Genomic DNA, 11,982 nt, shown 5'->3' on the forward strand with positions numbered 1-11,982 from the left:
CCGTTTGCAGAATCAGACTTCATTTTAAAACACTGCAAATTTCATATAAACATATGAAGTTAATGTTTAACCGTTTTTGTAATCTTTGACTGTCAAGGAACTGAACTGGGATGCTGTAAAATGCAAGTAAGTGGTTACAAGTGGAGTTAAAAAGGCAATAAAAAAAGTGCTCCAATAACAATAATGCGCCTCTAACGTGTGACTATAAAGTCTGGGCTGGTCATTGTCTCCATATCCAGCCTGGCAATGAAAGAACACCATGTCTCGGATGTGTGCTCCTGTCCCTTTAAGCAGATCACTCCCATCCCCGTACAACTGTTTTATGCAAATTAGACAAGCTGAACGTGCCATGAGCCAATCAGAAGCGGCTTTCAGCCGCGGGAGATCCGAATTTCGCGGGATGAAGTTTGGCGGTAAAAAGACTGCTCTGCCCCAGCTCTTGCCCCCTTGTATGGAGAGAGGAGCTCTGAGGTGGACGGACAGGAGTGGCATACTGGGTCGGATTCAGCACCAGAGGGAGTCACAATCATTTATTAATCTCTAGCTGGAACCGGATCTCAGTGAGACCTGGAAGCCTTGGAGAGTTAAGCTTTAAAGTTCTGGACGTTTGAAATAGTTTATTTATTCAGGAAGCTATTCTTTATAACTGGTAAGGCAAGTTTCCTCTACACTGTTACAGGACAAAGGATAACAACACCGACCAGCCTGTTAAATGTACTAAAGTTAAACGTCACATTATAACATATAAGCCTGTACTGCATGTGTAATTCATGCGGCTTGCAGCTAATTCGGCAGTTTACGCTGTGAAAGTTGCTTTTGTTTTGTTTGCGTGTGTTACAGTATTGGCAGTTAATATATTCATAGAGGTCCCGCAGTAAGTGAAGCTTGCTGAGCGATTCAGTGTGCTCAAGTACAGGCACACTTCAGCCTTCGCCTCATCGGTCCGGTTAAATTTAGTCTACTCAGGAAAATGATGCGGATGCCTAAAGGTGTCTCGCCGGCATCGGGTCGGCAGGCAGTGGGGCTGCCTTGCTCTCAGCAGAAGATGAAGCTTTTGTCCACCGGTGGAGTGAAGACCGACTTCTTCCTCACCGGACTGTCCAGTCCGCAGATGAACACGGTACCGGCCGGATATTTCACCCAGATCTGCAACACCAGCGTGGCCGAACAAAGAGCCAACAGCCTCTATTCAACCCCCCATGGACCCGAGGTTAAACCCATCAGATCATCCTCCGGGCGACTGCCGGTAAATAATCACACAAATACAAGCCTGGGGTCGTGTTTCCTTACTGTTTAATATCCAGCGAATGATATGGAATTAACTTTTTTTTTTTGCATGTTTGAGAAGGGTGCATTCAGATATGTTTTGACGTGATAAGCCACAGAGGGCCCACTGTGGCTGCTTCTGCTGATGTGCATGACTGGTGTCTTCTCTCTTTCTTTCTTTTTTCCTTATCCATGCCAGGCTGTGTGACATCTTCTCCCGCAGTCCAGCTGTAGCTAAGACAAGGCCAGACGCCTTGTTCTGTGTTTGATGGTTTTGATGAGCCAGTGGGGGTGCTTAGAGAGAGGCCCCACTCTCTTGTGCCCAAATAACGAGTGTCCCCCCTCCTTGGTGCAGCAGAGCTAGTTGTTTTTTTTTTTTTAATACGAGCAAACAATGCAGGGGCTCGACCAAGCTGGAGGAAAAACACTTAAGGCAAATTCATAGCTTCCCAATACTTGTAATGGGAGATAACACACACAACAGATGCTCCACCCTCACTTCCCATTATGTCAAAACAGGGTCTGTGTTGGACTGTGGGAAGGAAGCATAGGTCAGAGGTCATAACCACAGAACAGGTGTATTTTCTGGAGTGTGAAAGTATTACTATCGGAAGCCCTAAAGCATCACCAATAAGTAAAGGATTAACCTGTTTTGTAAAACACATACACAGTTGGCTTTAATGATGTTAAGTAATGTCGTTCATTTTAAACTCGAATGCTGAAGATTATTTGAAAATCCTGATCTGAGAAGATTGGATGACACTCAGCAGCTTTTTAGTGCTCCACACCTGTTGTTGTTTGTTGTATTTGGTGTCTTTATTCCAGCTGACTCGTCAGCCCTAGAGTCTTTTTTTAGATTTAATGAATTGCAGTAACGCTAAAGGGGTTAGAGTGCGTACAGGGTTTTCAAATCTCATGTCAAATCCCCAGCCCTAATAGGCCCTTCAAGAGGATTAGATGGATATAAGTAAAGTGAGAAATAGGGTACCACCTGGCATATCATGTGCCAATGTGAACCTAACTGCTGTCAAAGTGTGTATGCATTGTTGGTTTCTAGAAATATTACGTACATGCTTGATAACCTGGTCTTCCCCTTGAAATCCAACCTTAAAGTTTGGCCATGTAAGCGGTCCATACTGGATTTGATGTGGTTCAGTAGGCTTTATGACACGACCCCCTTGTACGCAGTCATGTCGCCTGTGTTTTTGTGCATGCAGACTGTGACCACGGTAACTTCTGTTTTCAAGGGATTTGAATATTTTCAGTTGTTGCACATTGTCACAGGTGCGCGTTTCAATTTTACCAGAAAAACAGGAGCCTAGTTCGGGTTGACAGAAGTGACGGCACGGTTGAAAATACGGATGAGGTTTCAAAAATCTCTGATTAAGAAACTTCCTCTGGATCACTTCAGTAATTTGGGTAAACTTAATCAAAGGGAGTGAACCCACCTTAAAGTTTCTGTTTTTAAACTAATCATTTCATGTGATTTGATTCCCGTGTCTAGAAATAAGTGGTACAGTGGGCTTTAATGATGTTTGAGCGTATTCCTTCTATTATACGTTAGTTTTGTTGCACTAATATATATTTATGATTTTGACACAAGGATGTCATTATCATTATGATTGGGTTTGAATGACTAAACGTCACGACATTTGAGTTGCTCTTGTATGTGTTGCGATGGCTGATGGTAGCTATCTTGCAGGATACATTTGATGTGATGATATTATGAAGTTTTATTGACGACAGTAAAGAAGCTGAAGATAATGTGTTGCTGACACAGCTGTTTCAGTGCATGTTCAGTCATGACTCCTGTGTTTACAGGAAGTGTGGCCTTTTCATGTACTTACAGCTCACTTCCTTTAACCTATACAACATTATAACCACAGCTTTTTTCTTTAAGCTTTCCTCTTTTTAAACTTTGACTGGGAAACCAGATTCTAAAGCTTAGCATTTATTTCTTTTAAGTACAAACAATCTAAACACTCTCTGAACACATTACACAAAGTCCCACACTTTTGTAGGCACCTACCTACAAAAATAAAAAAAAGGTTAATATTTGACTGATTTTAGTAAACTTCAGCTGCAGAGATCCAGTCTTTATTTATTAATCTTACCAACTCTAGAAAAAGGCAACGTATCAGCTATTGGCATGTGAATTTTAACCAGGGTGTGTAAACTGTTGATAAACTGTTGTCTCTGCTTCCTTTCAGCTCGATAGGGATGTAAATGTGTTACAGTATTCAGACCTCCAGCCAAAGTCCAGGGAAGCCCTTTTCTCTTATTGGACTGCGGATGAATGAATTTGTCAGTTTAGGCAAAGTTCAGTACAGTCAAACAGCGGTATGGCAACAGGATGCATCTCCATAATATTCACCAGGAACAATGTCCCATTTATTCCCTGCTTATGTGACGTGTACTCGGAGTTTCATGGAATGCGTACAATCCACCACAACTGAGTGATTACGGATGTCAGCTAATGCCTTAGTCTTTCTCCCTTGATCATTTTTAGGAACACACACGTCTCCTGCAACCGACCTTCAGCTCTGGTTTGACCTTTTTTGAGCCCCTAGGGTTAACAACCCATTCAGGCTAATGCTTTGGTGTGATATTGGACACAGTACCAACTGTATGCATTCTCTCTATTATCTATTTTGTTGGTGTGTTTTCCATTTAACCCCAGTTTCAGGCAAATACCAGCCCTACAGGGCAATGCTCTCTATAGGGGGAGTTTTGCATTTCAAAGCAGCTTACCCTCATCAGGCAGGCAAGCCACAGTGGGGACGGATCCACACCTCTGTTTAACCGCTTAAGAGGCTGTTGAAGTGCAACTTTTGTTTTTCCTTTATGTCCAAGGGTGTGGTAGTGAAGGGGCTCGGTACAGAGCGGTAGGTACTTGTAGGCATACTGAAACTTGCCCTTTGCCTGGATGGAATCTAAGTCTGGTGCAGCCTGACTAGCAAGATTTGTTTGTTTGAGGAGAGGCCCAACTGCAGAAGCCCTTCACGTGATTATGATTACATGCATGGAGTTTACAGCACAGCAGCAGAGACGGCGGGAACCGGCCAAAGAATACACAGCAAACAGAAGGGGCCACGTGCAGTAGATGGGCGTAACTGGGCAATCAGGCAGGGTGAGGTTATTGCAAACGTGAGTGGCGTGATACTGCCAGTCTTTGAGATAAAGTGCTAATAAGGAGGGCAACTGACTCGGGCCTCTCCCATCGTCTCTTATAGCTGCACCATACGTATGCGAGAGCTAGTTTTAGGGTGTGAAAGCTTTTGGATTCAGATTTTCACAATGTTGTGTTATAACACCTTAAAAGTGATGTGTGCTAGGCGGCATACCTGTGCACTTTCTGTAAAATGTAACCATTTCTCAATAGCTGCACTTCTTCTTTCAGTGGTCTGTTAGTCTGTTAAGTGAGGAATTTTTAAAAATAAGGTCTTTCCTCTAAATGACTTTGGGTTTGCGTAATATGGTTGAATCACCAGAGAAAGCACTCATGCAAATGAAGGAGCACCCAAGCCCTCACTCTGATGTACAGCTGCAGGGGGAAACCGCTGGTTCCATTCTTACAAGTCATCATGCATCAGGCTATGACTCAAATTGTACACGTGCATTAAATAGTTTGACTTGACACACGTTGACCTGCTCGTTTTAAGTCATAGAAATGACAAATCTTCAGCCTTATTTGGTGAAAAAATGCGACGTTTTTTTCTTTGTGCTGGGACACTGAGTCAATGGAAAGCTGTGGCAGTTTTTCTCTGGTTAAACCACAGCTGTCACGGCTGTAGGCAGTCCAACTGGTATCATCTGCTTCCTTTCTGCGACTCCAAGTGTTTGATAGCGACTTTCACGACCATCGGCCAATGAAAACTCAAAGTTTGAATCGTGCAAGAGGTCGTTTTAGAGGCAACAGTGAGCATTTTGTTCTTCGGTAGCTGGTCACCGTCCTGTTGCGGGTGTCTCTGTATGCCTGACTGTGTGTTTTAGGGATTAAAATCCAGCCTGCCAACAGCACGCGGCTGCTCCAGATGTCACGAGTCAACAGGTGGACGTGTTAGGGAGAACACTGGGGGACAATGGCAGCCTTCATTATCCCTTTACTCGCACATGCGTAGGCACATCCACACGCGGTAACGTGAACTCCCTGCTTTTCCCATCTCTGAAAAAGCAATTTCCCTAAACCTGTTAACTAAAACAGGTCACTGGCCGCATGTACGCTGTCGTGGCAAAAGGGATTATTCGTGAGGAGACACGGTGAAAGGAGTTTGTGAGATCTAGCCATGCACTACAAATTACCCAGCAGCCAGAGTGTGCTGAGGTGAAATGCCATTGCCTCACTAGCTCAGTCATTGTGTTTTTGTGTGGGCAGTTGTTGGATTTCCAACTGACAGCAAACGTTCTCGTCCAACGTGAACTTTTGATGATGACAGCATATCTGCACGTGGGGTGTGGTGGTAATTTCCTAATCCTTAAGAGAGTAGCGCTTTCACTTCAGCTAAGTAGGCCAGTGGATGGCGGGGAAAAAAAGCAATGGTCATTTGAAGATTTTATATTGGGTTACAAAGGTTGTTTATGTGCTTTTGATTGTGTGATGCATCGCTGTTATAGTCAGTTATGTGTGCGCATGTGTGTCTCTGTGAGGAGCCTGTGTGCTAAGCACAGAAGGAAGAGGCTTGAGAGGGGGGAGGAGAGGTCATTGAGTGATTCCAGGGACTTCCTGACGTATGGCAGGCAACGAGTCGGGCCTATAGACCTCCCGCTTCTGTTGACTGCAGACAAACAAAATCAGCCTCTGTTGAAGTGCTTGGGAAAGTGTGCATGTGGGGGGTGCTTTGTTCCTGCACTTGAGGGTTGTTGGCACATTTACGACATGGTACTTTTAAACAAGCTCCTATTTAGCCGTCTAGCATTCATGCTACTGTTCTACAAAAGGTCTGGACTTGCCCTACAAACTATTTGATTCTTTCAGCTTTTTAACTAGCCATTATTTAAAGTCAGTAGGATGAGTTAAACACTTCCATAATGTGCTTTTTTTCAGCCTACACTGGGATTGGAAGGATTTCAGTCTTATACACCCTTTATATTTTCTTATGTAGTGAAACAGCAGTTAATACAGAGGAAGTAGTAGAGCTGTAAGTCACACCTGCTTTGTAACATTTTCATCTTTTTGTTAATCTTTGATAAACGTCTTCCCCCTAGGCCAAGAGGAAGCTGGATTTAGAAGACCCTCTGTATCTGCCAGAGTTTCGTACGCCAAAAGGAAAATGCAGCATTGCAGCACGGATACCAAGCCCAAGGAGTGAGTAGATTGTACATCTTTTGTTGTTTTTGTGTACAGCCCTTCGTGTCTGCTGTGACGGTGTTGAAAGTGCTCTATAAATAAAGTTGGTGTGGTGTGGTACACATCAGTGGGTGGAAAATATTTTTTGTACTGTGCAAAGGGAAGAAGCAGTTCAACATTAAAAGAAAAGAATAAAAGCAAACAATGAAAAGAAGTTGATTGTACGGTACTCTTTAGCATTAATCTGAACCCAGGCAGGGTGGGTAATGCCAGGTTCGCATGACACGACCTCAGCCTGATTGCGTCCTGACCCTTTGGGTTGTGAACAAACACGAACAGACCTGTTTGCTATGGGTCAAACTGACATGGCAGGAAGACTACTGCTGAAGTATTCCGCAATAGTTTCCTCACTTTCTGCGAAGTTCACCCATATGAGCACAGAGTGCGGTACCAGCAGTTCAGTTGCATACAGCTTTACACATAACAGATAAAAAAAAAGCAATGGTGTAGCCAGGAGTAGAGAGCCAGTATCATAAACTGGCTTGTTGACATTCTTTTCCTAGAATACACAAGCTAGCGCCTCCTTCCCAACGACATCTCAAATCTCACAGCTCAGCGGGAATGATGGATCAGGGAGGAATATGCGGTCTGCCGTGTCTCTCAGTTATGAAATTGCAATGTCTTATGATTGTTTGGACAATTCTCTGGAATTAAGGAGCCCTGAGAATATGTTATTACTAACATTATCAGACCTATTGATCCATTTTCTATCACCAGTGTGGTTATATGTCATTGAGTCACGGGGAGAGCACAGTAAGCAGAGATGCCAGGACCTCTTTCACAGTATTCCGGGAGAATACTTTAGTGTTCCCAAGACAACAGAGGGCCATAATCTCCGATGTGACCCGAGTCTTACACAAAGATTCCCACCAGCTGGAGCTGCCTAAACCACCTAAACTGGCTCTTTGATGCAGAGGAGCAGAGACGTCCAACTAATCAAGACTGATTATTAAACCTGTAGCAGATTAAAGCGATATGAAGACACAGTCATCGGAGACAGATGCTGTTTCTGGTTTACAATACCGTACCCTTAGCTCTTATTTTCATATTTTCCGTGCGAGGAAGAAATATTGCTGTTTGGAGGATTATTTGTAATTTCGAACATGATATCAAACATAGAAAGTAAAACATAAAGGCAGAAATAAATCTAGTTGACACATTCCAATAACTGTTTTCATGTTTCACTGTTGTCAGCAGCTTGTATGACTAATACAGTAAATATTTGAATCAGTGATCTCTCCGCCAGCTCATCAGCCAAATAAAACACTCGAATGAATTAGTAAAAATCAGAGTTGTGTAACTCAAGCACATTTCTAGTCTTATGCGCTACTTTTCTGTGTGTTTCCTCGCAGCTCCAAAATCTCCGGGTGAGCGGACGCGGTACGACACGTCATTGGGCCTGCTGACCAAGAAATTTGTGGGTCTCATTGCTGAGTCTCCTGATGGAGTCCTTGATCTGAACTGGGCCACTGAGGTCCTGGAGGTCCAGAAAAGACGCATTTATGACATCACCAATGTTCTAGAGGGAGTCCAGCTTATCAGGAAGAAGTCAAAAAACAACATCCAGTGGCTGTAAGTAGAAATGCAGAAGAAGGTTAAGTAGCAGGAATAGTGGGAGGTTTATCAACTGCGTGTAGCTCACAGACGCAAACCAGGGACTGCGTAACTGTTAAGTGAAGCCTTGGCATTTAGGGTTCCTTACAGACTTTCACAATAATGTTGGGCAAAGCATGGGCAGGACTGTTGACAGCAGCAATTTGGCCTTATTAACAAAGCTGTGTAACATAGTGCCATGCAGCTTGGTTCTTTTTGCTCGTGTCAAACAGCTGAGACAAGATATTAATATCTTATAAAAGTTTGCTTTTATAACATATTTACTCTAGATTTTTATAATGATTTTACAAAGTAGTGTTTTTATGCTGCACACTTTCTGGACTAATTAGTAAAAAAGAGAGATGTATAGACATTTGCAAAAAACCTACCGATTGTTTTTGAGTCTATTTATACTGGGCTTTGATTGCATTCTAAAAATGTCTCCATTGCTTTTATTCTTCATGAAGTATTAAAAGGAAGAAAAACTTCATACTGGTACTTGCTTGTCTGCCCCCTAGTGGCAGTCAGCAGACATTGTAGTGCCAGTTGTAGACACTACCTAAATGTGTGGAGTTGTTTTGACTGTTACAGACTTTTATTATTCATAGACGTGTTTATTGTGTGTATGTGTGTGTTTCTCCAGGGTTGGAGACGTGTTTGAAGGTGGAGCGGGTGGAGGGGAGAAGGCCCGTGCCCTGAGGAAAGAGCTTGGAGACCTAGAGAGAGCAGAGAGATCTCTGGATGAACAGATTCAGTCCAGCACCACACAGCTCAAACAACTCACTGAATATAAAGAGAGTCAGAGATATCCTTTACATAGAGCACCGTGGTTATCCACATCATTCTTTCATGATCTCCGTTTCCGCTTGTTGGCATGTTCCACTGTAGCTTGCTTGGTTGAGTAGGTAACGCATATGCTAAAAGGCAGCAGGGACGTTCGTCTTTCCCTACTTTACTATCAGATTCCTACTAATATCTTGCCAGATATAGCCAAAAAATAATAAAAGAGAAAAAAAGACAAGCACACATGCACGTGTATTTAAATTCCACTGTTGTTACCCTTAACCTCACGATCCACATTGGGCTATGTGACGTATCAAGACATCCGCTCCATCGGCAGCCTTCAAGACCAGACAGTCATTGCTGTTAAAGCCCCTGCAGAGACCAAGCTTGAGGTGCCAGACACAGCAGGGGTGAGATTTGGTTTATGTTTCAGTTTGTCCCCTTAACCCCTCCTTTCTTTAAATTGTGCATTTGTCCTGATGTCAGATTGTTTTGATAAATAATTGCTTCTTCTCTTGTTTCCTTACAGCAGGGGTCTTTGCAGATCTATTTAAAGAGTAGAAATGGTCCCATAGAAGTCTACCTATGTCCTGATGAGGGTCTTGAAGAAGCTAGTCCTGTTAAGAGTGTTGTCACTCCCAAAAAGGAATTCCCTCAAACGCAAGACCCTCCCGCTGCAACCCCAATAGGACCACCGAGTTACAGCGTCAAAGAGGAACCTGTTGACTGTAAGCTTTGAGTTTTGAACAGAATACCACCTTTATTTGAGCTACCCTTACTTTGATCGTACCCTAGTCTTAGACTGCATCTAGTTTTACAACTAGCATTAATTTAGTTTTACAAGTTTTACAAAGTGATTTTATCCCAAGGCTTCCAGAACATTAAAAATGAATTGCGCCTCTTCAGCTGGAGCCAGTCCAAAGATCAAATAGCACCATTAAAGCAGAAAGGTCACACTTCTTTTTGGCGGTTTCATGCGATGCCATGATAAATCGGTGACAAATTAAACAAATGGCATGTTATTTAATCAGCTTTAGTTTTGCTTGTTTGGTTGTTGTATTTTGTTTTGCATTCTGCAAAAAAATGTTGAACTCTTCTTTTTTATTATTTAGCCCCTCAGCTGAAAGCATAAAAAACAACAAAAAACTCAGGGAGTATGTGCACAAGAGGAGAATAAAAATAGAACTTGTATGAGGATAAAAGATGTAAAAACTATTCAAATTTAGGAAGCTAAAAAGAAAAGTGTAGCAGTACGCCACCTCTCTAAATGTTTTTTAATGCAGTGCCCTTAGCACAAAATTAATTTCCAACGCTTTCTTCAACACAGCCAACATTTCCGCAGCAGCTCCAGCCGCCTCCTCAGCTGTGACCTCCACGTCCTCTCTGCTTGACGTAGAGGGTCTGCTGGGTTTGCCCCCCAGCCTGCTTCAGATAACCGAGGACCAGCTTCCTGGCACCTCCTTCACTTCAGACCCCAACACCCCCTTTGTCAGTTTTTCTCCACCTTTGGACCACGATGACTACCTCTGGAGCCTGGAGGACAGCGAGGGAGTGTCAGACTTCTTCGACACTTACGATCTCGGAGATTTGTTGAAAAGCTGAGGCTTAGATGAAGGGATGGGGCGGAGAAAATTCAGGGAGAAGAAGGATAATATTTAATCGAATGCCTTCTTGGGACAAACTATTACACTATGAAGCCATCTGTTTTAATGTCCGATGGAGGAATCAACTTCTTTGTTTAAATTATAAAGTGAAAATATTTGTATATATAGTAAATTTGGGCAGTAAGTTGAGTAAGTCTCATAGAAAGCAGGAGTTATTGTTTATGTCGTATTGTCAGCGAAAGAACTAATGATGCATTTGTTTATCAGTCATTGTTAGTGTGATCAACTCAGGAACTTTTTTTTTTTACCCCTCGTTTCCAAAGTCTAAATAATTGTTTGTACCACTCTTTGGCCCATAGGGGGCAGCATTGTATAATGTCAGCTTTAACTGCCATGCAGCTTTACAGGATTCAATCACTGGATCAAAGTAAGCTAAAGCCATGAAGAGCCATACACACAGGGTCCGTTTGCAGTGTTTTCACCACTGATCAAATTAAGCTGTGAATGAACTTCAGTGTCGACATGCATCTACAGCTCGAGAATACACATCAGGTGAGATCTCAGCATAGATTTTAGACATGAAAACTGGATTTCAAAGGTGCTCATGTTGCTTCTTTCATGCCTTAAGCTTTGTGTCAAGCCTTGTGTGCCTGAATGTGCAGGCTGTGACCCAGAGTCGAGTCAGAGATAATGACAAATGGTGGCTATTTTTTTTCTTTTTATCTCTTTGAACATGTACAATCTTTGAGTGACGCCTTGTAGGTTTGGCAGCTTTGTTTCAGTTGTTGCTCTGTTGAGTTTAATAGTTGTCTTTAACTGAGTGGTTTTAATTTATTAGTGTAAAACTACTATTGTATTTCTTAGGAAATAACCCAAAACAAATTAAATGCAGCATCTATGTTGCAAGGGGGGTGAAGAGGGGTGGGTGATGGGGGAGAGGAGGGGGTTAATTGATGTAAATGAGGTTTAATTAGAGGAGCAATTTCTTTTTCTGCTAGTTTTAAAATGAATGAACTCTGTTACTTCAGCAGAAACAGAAACAATGAGAAATTTGTCTTTGCTGTTCAGGTTTTAGGCCCACAAATACTTTCCCTGCCTGCTGCAGCGTAACACTTTTACACGTCAGAGATGTGCTCCTGAGGATGGAATAGCTCTGACTTTAATCTGTTTGTTTTTAAAAAGTGTTTTTGAAGTGTTCTAGAAATATAATTTGTTATATTTTTGGCTTTCCCTCTACACTGCAGAGATAAGCTAACTGTCCTGTCCTATCAAAACTTGAAATTGAGTGTTGTGGTGCGTATTTGACAGCTTGGGAAATGGTTGTTGTGCGTTTGTGCGTGCAGGTTTTTTTACAATGTAGATTAGAGAATTGTGAATTCAGATTTTGTA

At 42.5% G+C, this 11,982-nt stretch overlaps 1 protein-coding gene across 1 annotated transcript; it reads left to right on the forward strand.

Moving 5' to 3' along the window:
- Window positions 1–452: 452 nt before the first annotated feature.
- Window positions 453–11,494, forward strand: e2f2 (E2F transcription factor 2). Its single transcript, XM_084915725.1, has 7 exons — window positions 453–1,246; window positions 6,472–6,571; window positions 7,966–8,185; window positions 8,850–9,011; window positions 9,285–9,399; window positions 9,519–9,717; window positions 10,317–11,494. Exons 1-7 carry the CDS (start codon window positions 971–973, stop codon window positions 10,589–10,591), a joined length of 1,347 nt encoding a protein of 448 aa, XP_084771851.1. The 5' UTR covers window positions 453–970; the 3' UTR covers window positions 10,592–11,494.
- The last annotated feature ends 488 nt before the right edge of the window (window positions 11,495–11,982 follow it).

The sequence above is a fragment of the Perissodus microlepis genome, chromosome 19 (genome assembly GCF_051167445.1).
Source record: "Perissodus microlepis isolate ML-2025 ecotype Zambia chromosome 19, ASM5116744v1, whole genome shotgun sequence".
Lineage (NCBI taxonomy): Eukaryota > Metazoa > Chordata > Actinopteri > Cichliformes > Cichlidae > Perissodus > Perissodus microlepis.